General features: G+C 42.0%; 1 protein-coding gene across 5 annotated transcripts in view; it reads left to right on the top strand.

Moving 5' to 3' along the window:
• TMEM255B (transmembrane protein 255B) overlaps nucleotides 1-24,718 on the top strand; it is an 83,582-nt gene that overhangs the window by 15,330 nt on the left and 43,534 nt on the right. For 4 of the 5 annotated variants that reach the window (XR_011137559.1, XM_068926113.1, XM_068926130.1 and 1 more), the window contains exons 3-4: nucleotides 625-687; nucleotides 23,334-23,423. Coding sequence is in view for 4 of the 5 variants with exons in the window: in XM_068926113.1 (XP_068782214.1) it covers nucleotides 625-687; nucleotides 23,334-23,423 (153 nt within the window). In the remaining variant the exon portion in view is untranslated. The remainder of the gene's footprint in view (nucleotides 1-624; nucleotides 688-23,333; nucleotides 23,424-24,718) is intronic. The other variant, XM_068926121.1, reaches the window with a different exon arrangement.

The following is a 24,718-nucleotide window of genomic DNA, read 5'->3' as shown; positions in this document are numbered from 1 at the left end:
CCTTTCCTCCTCTCTCTCCTGAGGTGGCTCTAAGTACTGCAGCTATCCCTTGGTGATACTAGCTGTGCTGGTCTTTCTAGTATTTTAGCAGGGACTTTTCCTGGCATGTATGACAGTGTTTTGTCATTCAAACCAAACAAACCCAACCATAAGAATTTGAACTTGGGTCACTTGCACAGCAGCAGCACTTTTTTTTTTTTTTGAAGAAAATTGTTTGGCTACAGCTGCCTAAAGCTTTGCTATTTTCCAGGATAATCATGCATAGGCTAAATGTAAGTGTTCTACTTCACTTAATTTTGGCTTTACAGTGTGTAAAAATATACGTGATTATAGTAACAAGACCCAGGCTATAAAAGGGTGTCTCTCTCTACAGGCTTCTCTTTACTGTAATACAAAATTTGCTCAGAAATACCTAAGAGTTACAGGTCTGGGCATTCCCTATTGCTGTATATGATTTATGTTCAGCAATAAATTTAGACAGGCTATTTCACCCTTTCCTCTGTTCACCCAACCCAGTTAGTCCATCCGTATGAGGTATCAGCTTAGATGTCACTGTGATGCTTTGGTATGTTGACCACATAAGCTGACCTTACGTGTTTATATTGTTTTTGTTCTCTGCCTTAGCTTGGCTTTGGATCTTTCCTAGGGATTGTTGGCATCCACCTGGTGGAGAACAGAAGACAAATGGTAAGCCACAACCCTTTTTGTTTTCCTTTTTTGTATCAGAATATATTAAAAATGTGAAAAGAAAGGATTTCCCATTCACTTAAACCTGCTGCATCTTCACCAAAATATTAGTTATTTGTTTCACCTTTCCCGGGAAGAATTTGAGAAGTATGAAGTGGTCACTGACTCCTTCTGCACAGGGCAAGGCTACATGCTGCGGTTGGAGAGGTTTATGGGTTCATCACTTCTGAAAGGAGAAACCTCCCTTCCAGGTGTGTAGACCTCCTCCTCCATCTGTGTTGATTCTGCCAGTCACCTAGGTCCTGAGTAAATCAATTCCTTTAGTAAATCCAGCAGAAAACAACTTTTTTTTTTCTGGATTAATTTCCTGCTAGTTAGTGAGTTGAATCAAGCCAGCACAGGGCCAGATGAGTGCTAGAGCTTGGACAGGACCATGTAGCTGGGAACAGGATGGGGATAGAGGCAAAATACATGGGATTTCCCAGGTTGGGCAGCAACGAGCCATATGATCAGCTTAGCCATAACGTGATATCCTGAGTAAGAAGTTCAAGTCAGCAACACTTACCTGAAAATATGTGTGTTAGGGGAAAAAAAAAAACCTCACAGCTCTTACTGTCAAGATTCCCCAGCTAAGTCGGGCAGAATCTAACCATTCTGTACAGTTTGTTTTTAGATTTAGCTTGGCTTCGCAAACCCTTGCTTTTATTTATGTGAAGAAGTCACATAAAGTCCTTGGAACTGTCTGGATAAAGGAAGGTTTATGGGACTGCATTTGTGGAACGTCTTACAGTTTCCTTGCTCTCAGCAAAAAATAGTAGTGTCTTGGTTGAATAGCAGTATGTCCAATGTTCACTTTACACTAGACTGATTATAGCTAAGCATCATGAAATACAATGAATTTCATAGTGCAGAGCCGTCACTGGTATAAATGAAGGGAGTAGTGTTAAGCTCAGAGGAGGAACTGGTTGATTGACCTTACTTTTTACTAACGATTGACAAATAGGCTATTTGTTATTTCCTGTTTTCTTAGTAAATGCAATCTTGATCCCACTATTTGTGAGCAAATATCTTTCATAATATTTCTTTTTTTGCATTGCCTGAAAGTGCAATGATATATTTTCAAGTATTATCCTATTTTTAACTTGTGTTTCTATCTAAGTTTTCCAAAGAAGTGAGATTTATAAAGCCATAATGTTTGCGTGTGTCTTTCTGTTTCCCATTCAATTTTTTTGAACCTGTTGACCCATTTCAGGCACATTTATCAGGGATGTTGAGACTTCAAAGGCATGAAGCTGCTTCAAGTGTCGTAAAAATTTGCAGGTGGGTAGAGGAGAGAAGTATAAATTAGTTCCCGCATGGTGGTGAAGGCTGCAATGTCAGCTCACCTCTTATTAACACTAGAGAATCCAAATGGGACATGACCTGTGAGACACAAATCTGCAGCAGGCCAGGCCTCATTAATTTTGCTACTAACAAAACAGTTGATTCATTTTTAAGAGCTATTACCCCTGATTTCTACATCAGAGACCAGGATGGATAGCTGATTCCAAGTTACAGACTTAGTGGTGGGTGGATAAAAATAGCTTTGTTTTGTACAGAATTCATGCTACTTTACTAACAAACATAACATTTTGGGATTGTTTTACCCTTCAGTTTTCCTCTAAACTGCCTCTTAGTTTTCTGTCTCTCATGTCCTTAGCAGAAAATAAAATGGCTGGCCAAAAGAAGAAGAGTGAGTGCGATGGTGCTAAATCATATAATGCCCAGTGCGTTATATCATTTACACAAGGTCTGTGGAGAAGCAAGTATCCAGTGTGTTTGGTATTAGTGCCTGTTTGCATTTCCCAGCATGGAACAAGGAAAACTACTTTCTGTTAATAGCACTCAGTGTTATGATCTGGCTGTTGAATGATTTGGTTTCTGGGGAACAGATCAAGAAAATAACTAGAAAGTGTAATTAGGTTTCTTGCCTTGAGTATCATCTATAGTGGGCTAAGCCTTTAACATTGCCATTAATAATGCTGAGTTTCTTGTTTTTAAACATTCCGGAAATGAGTTTGAAAGGGTTTACATCATAGTATAATTGAGGGCAGTAATTATTCCCTGGAGTGTAGCTGAGTATATTCGATTGAAAAGGCTTAGGGTAGCTTAAACAAGGTTGCAGCCGCCAGTAAGACTGTAAAGACTCAAACATGCAAATGTAACTAAAATGTCACATTTCCGTAACTAAAAATGTTATGAATTCCATCAAGACAAAGGTGGTGAGAAGGAAATTATTTACTGAGTTGCTTCTATTTTAACTGGAGTTCATCTGAGCAGTTACTTCAGTCTAATTTGAGTTGAGCTGAAGCCAGTGTAGTTCTGACAATTGTCTGGCCCTCGTAATCACCCAATACTTCATTTTTGTTTTTTTTAAGTTGAAAATTAATGTAGATTCAATTACATTAGTGAAAAAATAATCAATTTTAAATTGACCTTTTCTCCATAAATAGGTTCCTCTTTTTGTCTTGAAGTTGTATTTACTTTTGGCCTACGCTCTGTGTTGTTTCAACTTTATTCATGGTAGATGAAACGCTAAGTGCCATATGAAATACATAATGGCTAGCAGAACTATTCCAGCAGAAATCCAGCGCTCAGTAAGTGTGAATATGAAAGAACAAAAGCATTATCTGGCAGAATGGACAATAGTTTGTTCTTAAAACACAAAATTAGTAATGGTGCACCTCTTCGACCTGGTTCTCAGCATCCCAGCATCCGGAGTGGGAGTTCAATGTGCTGACCAATGTATAACCCTCAAAGGGACTACTGCTTGCAGAATCAGGCTCTGCCTCATTGACTAGCGCTTGAGCGCTTAACATTCACACATGCCTCTGCTATTTTGAACTTGGCACCAGCAGAACAAAATTTCCATTTACCTAGGGATAAGGTGCTTTTGTGCTGATTTGGGATGTTTAAAACTTGCAAACGGCAGAAATAAAAGAATGTGTTGCTATCCCCTTTTGCCTATCTTTCCCCCCGCAAAGCAGGCTCGCACAACTAAGGTCATGGACTGAAGAGCAAATACAGTTGTAAGTTGTTGCATTCCAAAGGCATATGCAGTCCAGCCTGATGCGTGGAAAATATGATACGGCTCAAATCAGATGGACTTGATTGTAAGACATGAAGTGTCCTTGCTTATTTGCTTGCTTGCTGTCTCCTCACATTACCGTACAAAGTATTTCCAATTAGAAAATGAGATGCCAAAATTACATAGAGGTAGGAAAAGGTGGAATGAACTGGGGGAAGTGACAGCAGAGCTGAGCTGAGAGCACTAACCAGTGCTGAGGAGGGAGGTAGATGCCTCTTTCTACAGAATCACTGGTGTTTATTTCACAAAGGACAGTTGGAAGGGCTCTAAAAGGTTTCCCTGGTTTCTCCTCAGATAAATGTGGAGAGTGGTATGAGCTAGCACCCCGAAACCGAGCGCTCTCTAAATGTGCAATGTCAGTAAGACATCATTTATGTTGTTTTAGCTAACCCAATGGATAAACCAGGCGCTGGCTCACACTTTCCACTCACACATCTTTCCACTGCCAGTCTCGTGAGGCCATACTGCTCATCAGGCTGAAAACAAACGTGCTGAAACTGTGGTGCCTACAAGTGTGACTGAGGAATGCAGGGGCACCATAACTGTCAGGTTTTCTAACACCTGTAATGTTGCAGTACTGCCTGTAAGGGCTCTCAGTAGGGTAGTGGGAGTCACCTCGACAACAGTAGAACTACAGTAGAGCAGCAGCAATGGCAGAAATGGAGCTCAGGGAGGAAGAGGAGAAGGTATGGAAAAGAATTGTAAGGGACACAGAGAGAAGGGAGGGGTCAGAGAAGCAGGGATGACCCCAAAGGAGTTGTAAGTTATCACAAACTTTGGTACTACTTGTGCTGAAGATGGTTGTCTGCAGCAAGTCTGGGTCCTGTGTTTATCCACTGCTGAATCTTGCTGTTTTTTTGTTTTTGTTTTTGTTTTTTTTCATACAGTTGATTTTCTTGGTGGCAAGTCTAGGATGTACTTGGATAGAAATCTAATGCTCAGCTGGCTAATCTTGATCCTTGGCTTGTCCACAGAGATGAACATAGTGATTTTAGCTGAGGAGACATTGCTTCTGACAAAAATGGAATTTGAAAACATGAGGGAGGTTAAAACATGGAGCTCTGCCCACAAACAGAAAAGACAAAGCTATATCTTCACACTTCTCAGGGGATGCTAAGTTTAGGTGCCTGAACATGCTTGCTTCCTGATCTCTGTCAACAAAAATCAGATTTCAAATTACGTGCTGAAAAACAACCATTGCAGAAGTTGGAGAAGTGTAATTAATAATTACACTATAATAATTAATAATTTTTCTCTTCTGTTTTTTAGCTGTTTAGACTTTCCTGCCAATGCATGTGTTACTATCCTGCGCTGAGATGTATATGGGGTATATTCTCTCTGATTATTTTCTTGCCACTAGATTTGGCATCTGTTTCAGAAGAGCTGTTTCAAAGCAGTTACATGTTTGCATGCCAGTTTTCAGAAGTATAAGAGCCAAACTGCTTTCACTTTTTGAAATGGATTGTATTTTCTGAACAGATTATATCCATGAGTAGTTGCCCTCTGGGTATTTAGTGCAAAAAAGGAGGTTATTAACATATACCAAATAAAAGGCATGGATATGAATACCTAACCCAGCTCTGTTCAAGGAAGTTGTGCTTCGTCTGCTTTTTGATGCAAATTGAACAACCTAGAAGAAACTGGCTTTAGTGCAGGTTTTTGATCAAAAATGCTGTTGTAATGTTGTTCCAAAAATGCAAATGTTACTGATAGAGTCCATGTCACATATAAAGGTAATGAAAGCAGCTGGTTTACCTGAAGAGAAGTACCATTAAACTCCCTTAGGCCTCCTGAGACTTTACTGTTCCTGCCCGAATAAATGCAAGAAGTCTTTATTGCAGTGCAGGGAAAACGCAGATCATGTGAAGGAAATCATTGTCATTACAAGGGTATTATTTCTCCCTCGAACTCAAGCTGCTGACAAAGTCAACAGCACTTCTTTGTTTCTGTGATTATTTTTCGTGTGCCCATATTTCATGCAGTTCAGGGAAAGAGTAATTAATGTTGATGAACAAAAGATAAGAACTGAACAAATTATCAGTTATCCTTGTCTTGCTTAGCACCTTTAAAATGATCAAAACTGGAAAGACCCATTACCATTTTCTTTCAACATAAATGTGAGTTAGATTTTGTGGTATGATTTAACACCATGTGTCAGAAAGGGAGATTTACATAAAGATAGCCTATTCAGGGATGCTGACGCTTGTTTGAGCTCAAGCATATCTCTTCCTGAGAAGATCTTCACAAGCTGGAGAGATGGGCAGAGAAGAACCTTGTGAAGTTCAACAAAGGCAAGTGCAAAGTCCTGAACCTGGGGAGGGGAGGAATAATGCCATGCACCAGGACAGGCTGGGGGCTGACACCTGCTGGAAAGCAGCTCTGCAGGGAAGGACCTGGGAGTCCTGGTGGACAACAAGCTGACCGTGAGGCAGCAGTGTGCCCTTGTGGCCAAGGCGGCCAATGGTATCCCGGGGTGCATTAGGCAGAGTGTTGCCAGCAGGTCGAGGGAGGTGATCCTGCCCCTCTCCTCAGCCCCGGGTGAGGCCTCACCCGGAGTGCTGTGTCCAGTTGTGGGCTCCCCAGTACAAGAGAGACATGGAGCTCCCGGAGCGAGTCCAGCAAAGGGCTACTGAGGTGATTAATGGAGTGGAGCCTCTCTGCTATGAGGAAAGGCTGAGAGAGCTGGGCCTGTTCATCCTGGAGAAGAGAAGGCTGAGGGGGGGGGGATCTGATAAATGAGTTTAAATATCTGAAGGGAGGGTGCAAAGAGGATGGGGTCAGACTCTTTCTTTTCAGTGGTGCCCAGTGACGGGACGAGAGGCAACAGGAAGTTCCGTCTGAATCTAGGGAAAATCTTGTTTACTCTGAGGGTGAGTAAGCACTGGCACAGGTTACCCCGAGAGGTTGTGGGGTCTCCACCTGGGAGATATTCAAAACCTGTCTGGGCAGGATCCTAGGCAGCCTGCTTTGAGCAGGGATGTTGGACTAGGTGATCTCCAGATGTCCCTTCCAACCTCAATCGTTCTGTGATTCTGTCATTCTTTATGCATGTGCATAAAGTATAGCACATAGTATAGCAAAGTATAGCAGCATCTTATTAGCTGATGCGAAATACAACATGTAAGGAGCTTGTTCTTTGAGAGCCTCTTCCTTGTCTCTTTAGTTCTTAGACACCTGTGATAAGTTGTCCTTTGGAGGTGTGTGTCTCTCTCTCTCTTTTGTCTCTGGAAGGAGCCTTAATGAGTATTGTAGACTAGCCTCCTGAGTTTTAGATGGCTAAAGTGTGGTGGGAGGAATCCTATGTTAAGTAATAGTTATATAGTATATGGTCCAACAGCTTATCAAAGTGAGGGCTATTTCAAGGTTTTATCAATTATGCAGGTTTCCACTCAAGACAAATTTTGATATTTCCAAGGATGTAGATTCCACAACTTCTGACGTCTCCTGTTCCAGTGCTGAACTGCTGTTTTCTTTCTATACAGTTGGAATTTTCCTTGTCCATTGCCCCTTGTCCTTCATCTGTGTACCTCTGAGAAGAGTCTGCTCCTCCTTCTCTACACTGTCTCATTAGATAACTGAAGACTACAGTTTTATCCCCCTAAAGCCTTCTCTTCTCCAGTTGAAACACAGTTCCTCAGGCTGTCCTCATGTATCATGTATTCCAGTCCCCTAACCATCTTAGTGGTTGGATGCCGTTTAGTTTATTACTGTCTTTTTCATACTCGGGAGCTGAAAACTGGATGCAGTGCTCCAGATGGGGCCTAGTGAGCACTGAATAAAGAGGAATAATCACTTCCCTCAGCCTCCTGGCTGTAGTCTTTCTTGTTAATGCAGCCCAGTACATGGTTAGCTTTCATTGCTGCAAGGATGCGCTACTGGCTTCTGTTCAGCTTGTTCACCAGAACCCCTAAGTCCCTTCCTGCAGAGTTGCTACCCATCCAGTCAATCCACAGCCTGTGCTGTGACATGGGGTTATCGTGCCCCAGGTGCTGGACTTTGCATTTGCCTTTGCTGAGCTGCATGAGGCTCTGGCAAGCCCCTCTCTGCAGCTGGTTGACGTCCCACCTGCCCTCAGATGTGCCAACCGCTGCCCCACAAGGTCATGTCCTCAGTGAATGTGCTGAGAGTGCATGCTCTGCCCTCAACCAGGTCATTAAACCAGCACCAGTATCAGCCCACGAGGAATGCCACTTGTGACTGGCAAGCAGCTGAACTTTGACCCATGGACCATCGCTCTTTGTTCCTGGCTGCCTGGCGGGTCTTCTGTCCACCTTGTACTCCACTGGTGCAGTACCTGCCACTCCAGTACAGCTACAGTGTTGTGGTAAGACCATGTTAGGACTATAGTTCAGAAGTTAGGAGACTGATTGCTCTCTTCTTGTCTGTCACTGATCACACACTCTTTTGCAAGCTAACTAATCACTCTGTGATCAGTTTTCTCTTGGACAGGTGGACACAGTAGTATCAGGCACTCGCTGGGTGCTGCTGAGGCTTCGTTAGTTCATGTATATAAAAGGTTTATGCACACTCCCCGTTTTTAAGCATCTCATAGAGAATTAGAAATAGAAAACTGAAGTGACGTCTTCCCCACTCCTCCTTCTCCTTTTCTCGGCCCCCAGCCAAAAATAGTTTTTCACTAGGTTAGCGAGTTAAAAAGTTCATGGAGATACCCAGCTAAAATAAAAATAGCTAATAAATAAGTAGTGGGGCATGGCTAAAATAAGCGGTGGGGCTGCATGGCTGAGAGTAGAATGTGGTCTGTGGGAAGAGGGAGTGGGGCCTGTCCCTTTTTTAAGGAATAATCTGTTAGATCAGCTCATTGTGTCATGAAGCCATAATCTAAGTGCTGTCTGGGAGGTAAATGCCTGAAGTTAGATGGTATAAAGTGTCTTGAGAACTTTGTAGTTCAGAGACTCAAAGACAAAAGTAGCTGCTCTTACTATGTGAATTACCAAAGGAAGTGGGGATATTTCAGTTCTTCTCTGCATAGTTCCTTGTGGATCGGTGTTTCATGGCACGTATCTACAGGCCTGTGCTTTCAAATTTTTCCAGTGCAAATTCATCAGGTAGTCATGTGAATATATGTTTGTGTGTAAATAATAAATATACCATACATTTGTATAATATGTAACATGTAATGCATGTTCATGTGACTATATATTAACGACTGACGTGGGCTGGCAAATCCCTGGCATAATGACAAAAAAGTGTTTTTGCTGCTATATCTTCTTTTGTTCACCGAATCAGAGTAGGCTTTACTGTGCAAAGTACTTTTGGCACTCTTTATAGATGTGTCTGCCAGGATGGTTTAGCTAGTAAAGCTGTAATAGGAGGTACTGTCAAGTCTGTAGTGATCTTTCTGTTCCATCATCAGAACTGTGTCTGTCTGACTTTCAAGATGCCTTAATACACAGGTAGGCAAGAGTAGTTCTGAGAGTTTTTGTTTCAGGCAGTCATGTTCAGGCCCCTGGAGTGTGTCCACCATGGGAATTTTCAGCATTCCTGAGAATGTCAGGATTGTCCCAGTGGGGACTTCTGTTCCACTGCCTCTGGAGTGCTGGGCCCACATTTGGGCTCTCCAGGACAAGAATGACACCGATAAACTGGTTGAGTCCAGGGGAGGGCTACAAAGATAATTGGGGGCTGCAGAATGTGACGTATGAAGAGAGGCTGAAAGAACTGAGTTTGCTCAGCCTTAAGATAAGAAGGCTAAAGGGAGATCTTATTACTATCTGTAGCCACCTGATGGGAGGGCATAGAGATGATGGAGCCAGACTTCTCAGAGTTGGACAGTGGTAAGACAAGATGCAACAGACACAACCTGGAACAGGGGAAATTCTGATTAATATGAGGAATTAGTTTTCTTACCGTGAGGGTGGTCTAACACTGGAACTGCCTGCCCAGGGAGACTGAGGAATCTTCATCGTCAGAGAAACTCAAAACTTGACTGAACTTGACTTACCCCTGAGCAACCTGATCTGATTGGACTGGCTTTGAGCAGGAGGATGGATCAGATGACCTCCAGAGATCCCTTCCAGAATTAGTTAATTCTGTAACTCTATGATTCTATGACAGTGAAGTAAAGGTGCACGTACTTCCTTTGTGCTGGCCAGTGCTTATTCCACCACCATAAACTAAATGAGTCTCATATACTTTTGTGTGAGGCTCTCACACAATCTTCCTCAGCAGGCCTTGCAAGGAAAGCTGTATCTCATATATTCTGTAGTTGTGCAATGCCATGGACTCTTTTATGTTCCTTGATCTCACATGCCCAGTGAAGTTAGGGTTATTGGCAGTTTATCTTATTCACTAACTATCTGCTTCTTGTATTAGGAATCACAGAGTGGGGAGAGAGGCCAGGATGGAGCGTTGCAGCTTGGAGCCAGGTGCCACATACCTAGAGATATGCTGCCAAGCAGGTCCAGCTGCAGCCTAGTACAGTAGTACTTTTTCTCTCATATGCTGGTCTGCTGATCATACAAGTCCCAGGTCTTGCCCACCCCACGTTCCCTGGCTTTACGACCTGACATAGCACTAGCTCAGTCTCAGTTAAAAAACTGCCATGTTTTCGCTGTTATTGTTGGCTGAAATAAACTGAAAATTCAGAGCAAAGGGAAAAAAGTAGGAAAGAAAGACTTTAGATTCCATTTGGAGGGCTTTACTGGCAACACAGAAGGCTTCAATTTGCTTTTGGAAGTTTGAATTCTATAGAAAGAGAAGGGAGATATAGATAGACAGATAGATGGACAGATATATCTATATGCATGCACCAGCACAACTTATTTACCCGACTCCAGCTTTTAAAGACTGGCACTGTTCTTCGGAGGGAGAGACCCAAGCCACTAGCTCCGTTTAAATCCCCCATCTTGTTAAAGTGGAAGTCCTTCAGGGTGTGGTTCCTTTAAAAATCTGCATTTGGAAACAGCATGCAGAATTAAGTGCATAATAGGACATTTCTTTTCCACCAGTCTATTTTCTTGGGCTATTTATGTAATGAAAGCATTACTGTCTCACAACTGAAAACAGAAGTAAACTTTATGACCCATGAAATGTGTTTGTAGCACAATAAAGATATCAATTACTCTCCCTAGCAAGAAGGAGGCAGAGGATAAAAACAGTATGGAATCATGGGTAAGCACTTGTGTGGATGAGAAAGTGAGGTGGAACGTGCCTAAAGACAAAGATGATTTCTGATCCTCTTTCTGAAGAATGAGATCAAATTAAATAGAGGAGTCTCCCAGTTGGCCGGATATAGTCCTCCAGACTGTGCAGGTAGAACTTCACTACATAAAAGTCTGTAATTTAATTGCGATGCATTTCTGATAAAGAGTGTATATGTCTTGAGAAACCAATGCGATCACTTTAACATGAAAGAGGATTTATAAAGACACTAACAGACTTTGGTGTAAAAAAGCTTCCTGCTGCTAAAACAGTACTGGCTGTAGTAGTCTTGATCTATATCAGTTCCACCATTTTTTACCAGGAAGCACAAACATATATGACACACGGCATGCTATTTATTTCAATTTTATTGTCCTCATACTGCTCTGAACAGCTGCTTTTGTTCAGATGATGAAATGAGCTTATTTTATTTTAATCAGTAGAAGAGCATCCATGAATGGAAATTTGTGGTGGATTCCTCTATCAGAGCTGCAGATCAGTGGATCTAAATTCATGTTTCAACTTTATGCCCTTTCCTTTAATGTTGTATTTAATTTTTCTTCTTGTCTATGTATTTGGTATCTCCAAATCTGTAACCGTCCTTAACTTAAATAAGTGTTTTTATTGATGTTTGCAAAGGGAATTCTTACCAGCTTGATATGCCTACAAGACTAAGGTTTGCTTATGCTGGTTCCAAAACCATTAGCATTTCTCCAGCTGTAAAATCCAGCTGATCTTTTTTTTTTTTTTTCTGTATAATGTTACTCTGTCCTCACCAAATCCAATACATCCTCCTGTCCTTCTTCATTACTCCCCTTCCTTTCTTGCAAGTCCCAGGCAAATGAATGAAGGAAAGTATCAAAGTGGAAAAGAGAAAGCAGAAACCAGAGTAGCCAACATCAAAGGAAGGAAAGAACTATTGACAGAATGTTGGTTTTGGCAGCACAAATGCTTCCTCATCTAGGTCCTGTAACCAGTGTAAAAACGACAGGTAGGTACCTTCAGAAAGTAATTCATCCCATCCTAAAATAGGAATAGAAGATACCTGGAAAAGCCTATTTCTCCACTGACTACAGAACAGCACGAATGACCAAATGAGATAAATGCTTATCTTTTAAGTAGCTGCAGTTAAGTATGATGAACTCTACCCTTAGGAGAATTTTTTTAGCAGCTCCACCACATACGGTAAGACTGTTGGTACCATCCAGCAGAATAGATATGAACTGGCACTTTGCTTTGGATGGAGCACTGCAACATTCCCTTTTCAGAAATACATTCTGAGATTTCACACCCTCTACTTCTCCTGACACAGTCTAGCTGATTCCTAAACACAAGCCCACCACATACAGTAATACTGTTGGTACCATCCAGCAGAATAGATATGAACTGCCACTTTGCTTTGGATGAGCACTGCAACATTCCCTTTTCAGAAATACATTCTGAGATTTCACACCCTCTACTTCTCCTGACACAGTCTAGCTGATTCCTAAACACAAGCCCATCTGCTTTGTGAAGGCATGCTGTTCTTGTCTTCGGCATCCCCTAGTCTATACTTATATCCACACAAATGAGGCAAGTCATGAGGGTGCAATACCAAATGTTCCAATAATTTTGCTCTCAAAAGTCATCTGAAATCAATTCATATGATTTGCCATAGAATATCACAAAAAACCCTATGAAATAAAATGCTGAAAACCATCAGTCTATTAAGTCTGTTGCCAAAAGACAGCACTTGGAACAAAGTAGTAATTTGGAAGGCCAGCTCTGATTCTAACAAAAATAACTGTGGAATAGGAAGACAAGGATATGCAAAAATAGGAGAAGATGAATGGAGACCACCATTACTTGTAAAAACACGTTACATCTAGAAGTGCCCTGAGGAGCTTCAGTGCTCCTTTACCTAACAGTAAGAAGCTGAAACAGGGGAAAGAGTTTTGATCATATCAAACTCATAATCAGCACTAGGCTGAGAGAAAAACACAGATACAGAAATATGGAATACAGAAATAGGGAAACAAATCCGTAAAACCAGCTAAAACGGGTGGAGCAGAACACGTGCATTGCACCTGCTCACAACAGGGAGGGTCAATCTTTAGGGTAGTTGTATCTGCTCAGACTAAGGAGAAAATGAACCAGTGCTGTGTGAAGAAGTTGAGTGAAGTTGAGATGCCCTGCTGCTAGGAAGGAATCAGTAAGTGTGTGTTAACGGTTATTGGGATATGAACAGGGGTCCTCAGATGCTATGGAGGCTTAAAAGAATCTGGTTTAGTTGGTAGCTGGTGCATGACAAATCACAAGTCATCCAGCAGAGTCCAGCTTCCATAGGAAAGTGTGATATGTGATGGGAACCAACAGAGAATTTTGGCTTCTTTATTCCTGCACAGGCCTACTCAACCCACTTCATTTTACTTTTATTCACATTGATAATAAAATTAGCCTGCCCCAGGAGATTAAAAAAGAGACTTTTTTAGATTGTCTTCTGTTTTTTTGTCTTGGAAAATGTGGACTAAGTACACTCTGATCTTTTTTCCAACATCCTCTGCTTTAGTAAGATCTGCTGGACGCCAGTAACTGAACTCCTAAGGCTCTCCCATGCGCTCAGGAGAACTGACAGTGCACCAGCAGAGGTGACAATTTTAACTGAGTCAATACAGCTATTTTACTCACCAATGAATGAATTATCATGAATTTAATCTGTGTGCTCATTATTTACAACAAATGTTAAATTCATTCTCTGTTGCAATGTAACTGGCTCCAGAGTTGAAGCCTAAGTGCACATAGACTGCTTGATACAGGCTGATTTCATTCAGTACGTAGGTTGTTCTAGTATAGATTTGCCTATGAAACAATTCTTTGAAATAATTTCCTGGCAATTTTAGATCTGGTTTTGCAGCTGAAATTGGATTATGAGAGAAGGAAAAATATATTAATCAGGTAACCCTGCTCAATAGCTTTGTTTCATGTTTCATAATGGCTATTGATTGAATTCCTGCCACTCTCTCGTTGCTTGAAGATAAAAATACATGAAAGTTAATCTTTATTTCATACAGCATCTTTCACAGAAACTATATCCTCAAATGCTTTAGCAGGTTAGAAGAAAAGATAAATTGCAGCAAGAATAGTGCAAAGTGGATTGGTATAAATTAAGGATTATTTCAAGAGAGAGTTTTCAGAGAGTGAAGATCATTAAGAGACAGACTAGGAAGTTATTGGAGTTAACACATATGATTTTTAATTGGAGAGTACGGTGCTAAGGCAAAATGTTTCCGTGACACTCTTCTAAATGACTGAAGTTGCAAATGACTTGAGTTGCATTCAAAAACTGTGAGAGCAGCTTGGCCACTGCTAACAGGGAGAGGGGGAAGGAAAATGGGGGAGATGCTGTATGTGTGGATGTCTGGGAAACCTTGTGAGGAAGCTTAACAGCAAGGATACTAAAGGGGAGTTTTGTACTAGGGGCTTCCATACTCTAAAGAGAAATGATAAAAAAGATGGCTGCTTGGGGATGGCTGGTATCATTATGCCCCTATTTGACAAGGTAGTAGATGAAGAGGCCGTAAAGGAGGGCGGCACAACTTTTGAAATAATAGCAAATTCACATCTAAGAGTGATAATTTAATAGAGACAGCAAGATAGTAGTGAATGTGCTGATGAATGCAGAAGGAATAACAGATGGAGACCTCTGGAACAGGTATGCCAGCACACGGGATTGTGAAAACTGTTAAGGAAACCAAAAGTGACGGAGGAAAAAGTGGAGATGGGTTTTCCTGTGCTTCTCCTTAAGAAAATACTTGCTATGAAAAGATGTAGCTGAAAGAAACTGAGCCAAAGCCAGTTAAACATTTAGTTAGTTAGTGTGCAGGGAAACTTGCTGGGAAGAAATCACTGAACATATATAGAGGTATCTGCAGTAGAGTATCTGCAGCAGAGGATCCACTGCTAATACTAGAAAGCGAAAGAAAAGCAGAGAAGTAGACTGCCCCATTGACTCACTTTTAAGTAATTACTGTTTTGGTCTGTAAATACGTATAGACAGTCCCGTGACAAACACTTGCAGAGAACTCTGGCTGGCTGGATACCTGGGAATTTGCAGAGCTCCCTCAAGCTTCATGTGCGGAGAGGAACAGGCAGCCTGCAGGTCACCATCTCAAACTCCCCACTGTGCAGCATGATACTGGTGCCTGGTCCCTGCCCTGGAGGCCTGGGAGCTGGATATTGCCTGGTGTTGGGTTATTCAGCTGTGCCCAATAGGTTTCCCAGAACTCGGAGAGACAGTGGCCCTGTGTGGCAACCAGAAGAATACGCTGTCGTTATATACGTTCCCTCACAGCAGCCTGGCTCTTTGAGCCATCTCCTGTCACGTGGCCAAGCACCTCCATCACACAGCTCTGGGCATGTTGTCAATATGATCAGATGGGATCAGATTCCCCTGTCTCCGTAACTGGTGCGGTGAATGTCATGAGTAAAGTTCCCAATAACCTGAGAGGCTTGTTTACCTGACCATTAAAAAGCAATCTATGTCCTAAAGATCCAGTTATGTCCCTGGACTGCTTGGGTTAGCTGACTTAGATGTTCTGTGTTGTATCTTTGCTCTTGTGTGTTACCTAACTGTGCGGAAGAGCTGGGACCATATGTCGCCTTGTTCTCCATTTCCCAACAACAGGCAGTTATACAGTCCCTTGCCAATGTGACTGGCCTAGTTAGGTAATTACTTGTAAAAGCTGAGCATCAACACCTCTGCAGGAGAAAAAGAGAAAGAAATATCTAAAAACTATGCCTATATACAATATGAATTGCCTGAGTATATCTAAGCAGTAACAAAAGATCATGTGAATTCTGCCTTTTACCGTTCTGCTCATCAGGATGTGGGACAAGAGAAAAGAGAAATTTTCTGAAGGAAAATGCTGACTTTAACTTGAAGGTGAATTCTAATTTTTCTCCTTGGCAAAATAATTGATACCTCTCATGTGGTTTCTGTATTCTTTCCTGACATTTGTTTATCTAATTAATTCTGCCTTTTTATGCTTGTGAGATTGCTTAGATTTCTCATGGGAACTCTCCCCTGCCTGTGTTATACCAACTGGCCTTTTCATGTTGCTGTTTTTCTTAATTATCCCTGACAAGATACTGGAAAACCGTGGACTTCTTCACAGGCAGGAAGACAAAAGTCTCTTTGTCCACAAACAGCAAAATAAATCCATATTCTATCATTTTTCCATTATACTTAGAGCGTACCTTTTATTTTGATAGTCCCGAGGAGTGCAAATTATATGAGCTGGTGATACGTCCTTCCTTTCTGTCTTGGCTACGTGGTGCCACCTTCCAATTGCGCTGGGTCTAGTGCTTGTCTCCCCTTATGGTAACCTGATTTAACTCACTTGTCATGAACAAATAGTTTTCTGCATGGTGAGTGAATTTAGCTGGCTTGTTGTGTACTCGGGCAAGCACTGGAGCTGTTATGAGGGAACGCACCTCTTTGAAAGAGGGAACAGGGGAGAGGGCTGGAAGCAGGGACCCGAGCTAAGGATGGGAGAGGAAGACTCCATTTCATATGACAGTGACCAGTTACATTGCCTCAGCTGCATACCCTGAAATGCTAATAACAGCAGCATGAGAGAAGAAAATCTGAATCAGTTACTGACAATGAATGTATTCAACAAGATGTTGCTGGGCTTGCTAAATTCAACAGTGATGATATCAGGGAAAGGCTGTAGATTTCTAACTTGGTCACTTGATCTAAACACAAGACGCATCTGACTACATGATGTGTGCAGAGTCTCTGTCTGGAGGCCTGCGAAGATGTCTGCCCCACCTCCTTGGAAATACAAATATCTGCTATATATATTGGCTACGTTGCTAGATGTACTAAATTCAGATGGAAGTCCCATATTTATGGATGGGATCCCAGCCCCAGCCCCTGTCTTCTTGGTCTGTTCTCTTCATGTGTAGTTCTTCCAGTTGCTCCCAGGACTGTGCTGTTAAAACAGTGAGAGTGTTTTCTTTTTCTCTCCGCCTTCATTTGGAAGTCAGTCTAGGAAATAGTTCTTTGGGCATTGGGTGGGCGGTCATAAGAGTCTTTCATCATTAGGATTTCATGTCACTGTAACCAGTGCTACAGCTGGAATTGGCGTTAATGAATAATGAACATGACATAATCCTAGCTGCTGCGGTGTGACAGCCCTCCAGCTGCGCCTCAATTACAGCAATGCTATTACTGAAGAACCAACCTTTGGAAAGAATAGGTTGGCAGGCCATAAATTGTGAAGCACGCTACCTCGTGTAATGAGAAACCTCCTACTTAGCCCAGTTGTGAGAGCCAATGTAGGAGCCTTGCCTGAACTTAATTTTCACCACAGAAGCAAAAATTCCAGCCCAAGGGCAGGGAACAACATTGGTCATTGTGAGAGGTGAAGGGGCCATACAGAGGAGGAGCTGCCAAATCAGAGAAAATTAGCTCACAGTTAAAGGTGTTTTCTCTTCTACCCTGTTACCTCACAACACAGGCAGCATTTTGTTGATAGCAGTATCTCAAGTGGAATGCAATGAGTTTTATTTTCTTAGCTTTACAGGCTATTAATCTATAGCCCTGTTCAGTTGCCATAGTAACAGATGCAGTTCCTGGTTCAGATTGTGCCAGGTATGGAAAGTCACTGTGTGTTTTGAATGGGGCTACAGTTTTTGTAAACTTCTGCTCTTACATCTTTGACTTTAGTGTACTGAAGAAGTGCAGTGAATTTATTTAAGCCCATGTCAAGCTGTGAGCCTGGAGACATAGGGAAATCAAGTCGGTAAAAAACTCCACAGAGTTAAACTCTATCTCTGGAAATTTCATGTTAGGGACAGCCTACAACAAACTGCCTCATGTACTTCTTTAACAAATATGTTTGCTTCAGCTTCTATGGGGATAAAAAGGGCTTTGCAAACCTGTGGCATGACATTTACCCAGCCTTTTGCAATGCCTTTACTTTTCAAAGCAAAAGGGATTGGATGACAAAGTTTCTCAGTTTACATCAGTGAGGATAACTGTGCTTCTTCGTCTGCCTGGAAAAAAACCCAGAGACTTGATGAAGAGCACGATGCTTGGAGACACTGAAGCCTGTGCAATGCAAAAGTAGCCATTTAGCATGAACAAAATGAGCTTATTAGATATAATGTTACTTACATCTGATGCAGCAGTGATGTAGAAAACAAAATCTATATATTTTCCAAAGTTTCAGATCTACTTAGTCAGAATGGAGAGAATGAGATATCTCCCAAAGCGTCCAGCCCTCAGGAGTGATTACCAGTATGATCTGAACAGTCATGCCTTTTGACTGAAGGCAGGTAAAGGCTAAACAAGAGCTGTGAAGAAATGAGCTGTGTGTCAGAATTGTGACCTAGAACCTAGCAAGTCTCATAGGGATGTGTGACAGTGATATTGAAAACAACTGGTGGGGTACTAGCCTGTAACAAGCAGGTGCTTATGCTTGGGAGTGATGTGATTGTCTGTGTGCTGGGTCTGCTGGGCGAAAGTTGTTTGTATGTGTCGTGGTGTCACATTGTAGGGGACACCATGCCAGCAGCCTGTGATTCAGTACATAAAGTACCTGGGGACCTGATGTGTGTCGGTAAAGTATGAGAAAGGCTGCATCAAACTCCCTATTGGGTGTGGTCTGTGGCCCAGCCATGACTGGGATTTGTATTGGGAGACCGTTAGTTGCCATATGTGCCTGTGCCAGGTACGGTTCTGACAACTGAACAGAGGACATGACCGTCCTCCGTGGCCAAGGGATGTCCCCTGCCATCGTTCTCTTCTCTAGGCTCACTTGCACAGGAGGGCGAATGCCAGTGACTTGGGCTATATGCAGCTGGTGGTGCTGTCTATCTGCTAAAAGGGCATGAGCTTATCTAATACACATGAATTCTTAGCAGTAAAATGTGTGCCTTTCTTCTTAAAGAAGGCAGCATGCTGGTGTTTAGCTGTACAACCTTTAGTTTTTCATTTTTGAGTGCTTTTGTATTTCTGTCACACGACTGAAGGTAATAGCTCTTCACTTAGCAGTATGGCAGTATGTGCAAAAGTCCCTCATTCTAAGTGCTGTTTTTCTCCCCCATTTACTAAAACATCTGTGTTAAACAGCTGGCTTTCAGTTTTAACTGTTAGGCCCACAGAGTACAGTTTTCACTGCTTAGTAATGGACTTTGTATTTCCCTTGGAAATAAGCAAATTATTGTATTCTATACCAGGACTGATAGTTAATATTTTCCAATAATGACAGTTTTAGAGAAGCCTGGTTGTGTAGCAATCTAACAGTGAGAGCAAAGATCTTTCTTGAGTAACTGTCAACATATATTGTTATGAATAATGAAGGATTTTTCTGACAAAACACACTGCTATTAAAAATGGAGATGAGATGATGTGATAGATCAGTATTTATTTTTAGCAGGTGCTATTTCTTTTACCTATCAACTTCTATTTTACACTGGCTGTTTCTTAAAAGAAAAAAAAAGTCCTCTGTATTCATTTATGACTGCACTGCTTTTCTTTCTCGACACTGCCAGGCTCAATAACCTCACAACTCCAGCAATCACCCGCCACTCAGGAAAATTAGCTTTTGAATTTACAACAGCTCTTCATTAGGCTATGTTGGCTGCTATTTTAAAAAAGTAATTCATTTTATAGTTTGTTTATGTGTTTCCACATTCTCATGGAGCAAAGAAAGGCTTGAGAGAGAGTATTAATCTGTAATTTTATCTTAAGGAATTCTCTGTGTTCTCATTATTTTATTACTGATTTTATCTTTCTGAAATATACGTAAGTCAATTTAAGTAAGTCATCACATTCTGAAACTTCTGCATTGTAATAAATATTGCTTCAGTCAAGAAACTGTCCTCTTAATTTCAAAGGGATCACTTACTGAACTAGTTGCTAGTAAGCATGAAAAAAGGACAACACAATCTGGCTGACAACCTTTGACTTCCATACAACTGCTCAATGGGTAGACGGTCACCAACATGCCTAAGGAGACAATTTGCCGTACATCTTCATATGTGGTCCCTTATAGCTATATGGCGAACCTGAAAGGCCAGCAGACTCCTATTTAAACAATCTCCATGAGTGGAAAATGTTGGTTCAGGGATTATAAATCATCAATAAGTTGCTCATGTGTGAAATGGAAAGCCATCCTGAGGTCAGCTTCCAGTAAATTCTTCCTAAGCTCAGGCAATTTAGAAGCACCTGGCTAAGCCCCCTAATTGATAGACTGCTATGACTTCAACAACAAGATAGGGCTATCAGACAATAATGACTTAATCTGAACTTTGAAACACTGCTACTTTTTCAAATAAAGAGACCAGTGCTGTAGCAAATGTACCTGCAACAGGGCAGCACGGTCCAAACTGTTCTGCGGTGAGGATGGTGCTCTACAAGGAACACACAGTGTTCTTGATCCTTACGAGTTGCATGCCAACATCTTTGGATAGCCGAATTCGCAGGACATGACCGACGATGCTGGAGAGCCGAGAGACAGCAGAGTTTGAAGAGTGAAGCAACTGGCAGTGTTTTCCTAGGGTTTCCACCTCTTCATTGCAGGATGGAGCTGGCTGTGATGGGTGTGCAGCTGGTTCACAATATCAGCCAGTAACATCAGCTTCAGCTACTTCTGCCTGCTTGTTTCCTCCCTGTGTTTAGGATTCAGCAACCCCTGTGGCAGTTCTGGCTTACTTGTGATTACAAGATATGACCTGAAGGCTTAGGTTGCCCATTTTCTCTGCTCCATGAGCTAATGAAGGATTAAAGGAGTATATCAACAAGCATTTGAAAGCTGTGATTCTTTTGGGTCATCTGCTTTTAAGTTGTACTTTTTGCTGATACACTGAGAGCTCTTATTTCCAAATGTTTGATAAACCTTTGAGTGGTCTTCCCAGTGCTATGGGGTTCTAAGGCCATATTTTCTTACTTGTCCAACATGCATTTTCCTGAGGGAAGATACTGATGCTGTGTCCCCTATTGATGCCATATTGCTTTTCTTTCTCAGTAAATTTTCAGTGTAAATGTCAAAGTCTCCAAAAGATCACAGGGGAAAGGAGAGAGAAGGGAGATACTGAGAAAGCAGAAAGGGTATCCTGAAATGATTAGCGAGCACAGTGAAAACACAGAGAATGGGGCATAATCTAAGCAACAGCTTCCCACATAAACATTGTACAGTATGGTTTATAAAAGGTCAAAGGCCTGCCCTGTAGAAAGTAAGGTTGGTTTAGAAAACTGTTTTTTGTCTGGTTTATCCAGTTCATGGATGACTCTCTTCTTTCTTAAGCCATGATATTCTAGCAGATTTTACCAAGCATGCTTGCTTTTTGATCTGCTACACTCAAAGGCATTTCTGCTCTTCCGGTTGCGGAATATGACGATAGAGTGTCCACATGCAAACGTTGTGCTAGATCATTTCTTGTGCGCCCCAAAGTTAGGGTCCTTTAAGAAATTCAGAAGAACAATAATTGCTTGAAAAAAGCTTTTGTTTAAAACAAAAGGAAATAGGAGATGTGATCGGATTCTGGACTGCTTGGATGGCAACCCGGAGAGGTCATTCTGAAATATATCAATATATTGATACCTGATGGGACAGAGTAGAGAAGACAGAGCCAGACTGGTCTCTGTGGCACCCAGTGAAATAACAAGAAGCAATGGGCACAAGCTGAAATACAGGAAGTTCCATTTAAACACAGGAAAATCTTTTTTGCTGTGAGGATGATTAACACTGTCTCCCATAACATCCTCATAGGCGAGCTCGGGAACTGCAGGGTAGATGAGTGGATTGATAGTGGGGTGGATTGAAATCTGGCTGAATGACAGAGCTCAGAGGGTTGTGATCAGTGGTGCAGTCTAGCTGGAGGCCTGTAGCGGTGTCCCCCCAGGGGTCAGTACTGGGTCCAATCCTGCTCAATTTGTTCATCAGTGACCTGGATGAAGGGACAGAGGGCACCCACTGCAAGTTTGCTGATGATACTAAACGGGGAGGAGTGACTGATACACCAGAAGACTGTGCTGCCATTCAGAGAGACCTCAACAGGCTGGAGAGATGGGCAGAGAGGAACCTTGTAACCTTGTGAAGTTCAGCAAAGGCAAGTGCAAAGTCCTGAACCTAGGGGAGGAATAACCCCTGCACCAGGACAGGCTAGGGGTTGACCTGCTGGAAAGCAGCTCTGCAGAGAAGGACCTGGGAGTCCTGGTGGACAACAAGCTGACCATGAGGCAGCAGTGTGCCCTTGTGGCCAAGGTGGCCAATGGTATCCTGGGGTGCATGGGGCAGAGTGTTGCCAGCAGGTCGAGGAAGGTGATCCTGCCCCTCTCCTCAGCCCTGGGTGAGGCCTCACCCGGAGTGCTGTGTCCAGTTGTGGGCTCCCCAGTACAAGAGAGACATGGCGCTCCCGGAGCGAGTCCAGCAAAGGGCTACTGAGGTGATTAATGGAGTGGAGCCTCTCTCCTATGAGGAAAGGCTGAGAGAGCTGGGCCTGTTCATCGTGGAGAAGAGAAGGCTGAGGGGGGGGGGATCTGATAAATGAGTTTAAATATCTGAAGGGAGGGTGTAAAGAGGATGGGGCCAGACTCTTTTCAGTGGTGCCCAGTGACGGGACGAGAGGCAACGGGCACAAACTGAAACACGGGAAGTTCTGTCTGAACCTGAGGAAAAACTTGTTTACTCTGAGGGTGAGTAAGCACTGGCACAGGTTGCCCAGAGAGGCTGTGGAATCTCCTTCCTTGGAGGTATTGAAAAGCTGTCTGGACAGGGTCCTGGACAGCCTGCTTTAGGTGACTCTGCTTTGAGCAGAGGTGTTGGACTAGATCTGTAGATGTCCCTTCCAACCTCAACCATTCTGTGATTCTGTGATTTTGTAATGGCGTACGGCATCATAAACAATTTGGGATAAGAAAAGCTTTCTGAGCCTTGACAAGCTAATTATTAATTCATTGCAATGTCTTTATCTATATGTATGAATTACTACCACTGTAGCAAAGCTCTAGAGATTCATGTGAGCCAACAGGGATGTGGCTTTTTGCCGTGCTTCCTATGGACACCGTTGCTGTTTTATTAAATAAGTTGATTTAGGAGAAATCGCCACTGCATTTAATAACCCTTGCACCTGACTTAATTTTTACTAGAAAGATTTAAGCTTTTCCAGTAGATTGGATTGTATGTCAACTCGGCATCAAGAATTTCTGCCTTTTCTTTTTCTCCTGCATGATTGACATCTTGCCACTGATGCAAAGTGAATTACACCAAGGGAAAACATCATTCGAAAATACTAGAATAATTAGTATAATTGTTTTACTTATCAAATTATATTGAAAACATTGCTCAATCTGTTTTTCTCTTCTCAGTTAGTAGCATCCATCGTGTTTATCAGCTTTGGCGTGGTAGCAGCGTTCTGTTGTGCAATAGTTGATGGAGTGTTTGCTGCACGACATATAGTAAGTACAGTGATTTTCTGTTATCTTTCATTTTTGATTACTTATATCATTTCTGGCAGGAAAGAGTTTTCTTCTGGGTTAGCAGCGTATTAGTTTTTTTATAGTTCTTCTTCTTAGAGAAATGTCGTTTGGCAAAAAATTGACAAGAAAGCCCATCATGCCAATACCCAGAGATTTTGCCAATCGCTTATTCATCTCTCAGAGTTCCAAATACTGAGGTGATGTAAAATGATGTAATGACAGGGGCACATAAATTAATACCTGCTTAGGAAAAGAGGGACACTTCAGCTGCCGCCAGCCTTTATTTCATTTTGCAAATAGGCTTTGTGAGTCTGGTCAGGATTTGGAACGCATCAAACAGTGAAGAACACCAAAAATGCCATTGCTGTCTTTAGTGGGAAAGTGGATTGTGACAGCATAGAAGGGATCATTTTCATGGAGCAAAGAGAGCAGAGAGAGTGGAAGGCTTTGGTTAGAGGTTGCATGAAAGGGCACGTACTGAGTGACAAACAACCCAAACCTGACCGTCTACCTGCCAACAAAGGGTCATCGATGATGTAACCAGAGTGACTAGTATTTCCAGTGTGTCTTCCAAACCCAGTCCCCTCTCTTGCCCAAAACCCGTTACCATCTTTGCTTCATAAGGGTATTTATAGAACTGCAGAAGCAGTAGTATTACCAGTAGTTTGTAACTACCCATCAGTGCCTAGGCATCTTTCTCATGCTCTAACACCTTCTTAAGGTAGTTACTACACAAACTTCGAACAAACAGTGATTTTTTGGCTCACAAAGTTTAAATTAAAGTATTAGGCAAGAAGGATCAATCAAGGGACAAGGCAGACAAATTGGAGCGTGGGGTCATCTGCATAGGTCAGTTTCATGTATCAGATATGTATTTTAGGCTGCTCTGTCTTTTGCAGTTAAATACCTAAAAATCAATCTAAAAGCAACCTTTGAGTTGAGCTTTGGTTTGAAAAAATATCAGGAAAGTTAAATGTTGTAATAGTCACTGGGACTCAGATGTAGTGTGCTGCATAATATAGCAACTAATGATGGTATATGAGCCCCACACTAGCACAAAATATCATGGGTCTGGGCATCTTTCTGCTTGCGTTTGTTGAAGGGTAAATGTAGCAGCACTGGCACCACTAGAACTATACCTAAATCTTTTGTTAGTGAATGCATCAGAAGAATTAGGCTCTGGATCATGTGGAACATATAAAGCTGTAAAACAATTGCTTTTTTTACTCCAGTTGAAATGAACTTTATACCAAATGTGGGTTTCAAAATCTCAT

The sequence above is a fragment of the Struthio camelus genome, chromosome 1, assembly GCF_040807025.1.
Source record: "Struthio camelus isolate bStrCam1 chromosome 1, bStrCam1.hap1, whole genome shotgun sequence".
Lineage (NCBI taxonomy): Eukaryota > Metazoa > Chordata > Aves > Struthioniformes > Struthionidae > Struthio > Struthio camelus.
The sequence above is the reverse complement of the archived record's forward strand: the minus strand, read 5'-3'. Positions and strand labels throughout refer to the sequence as shown.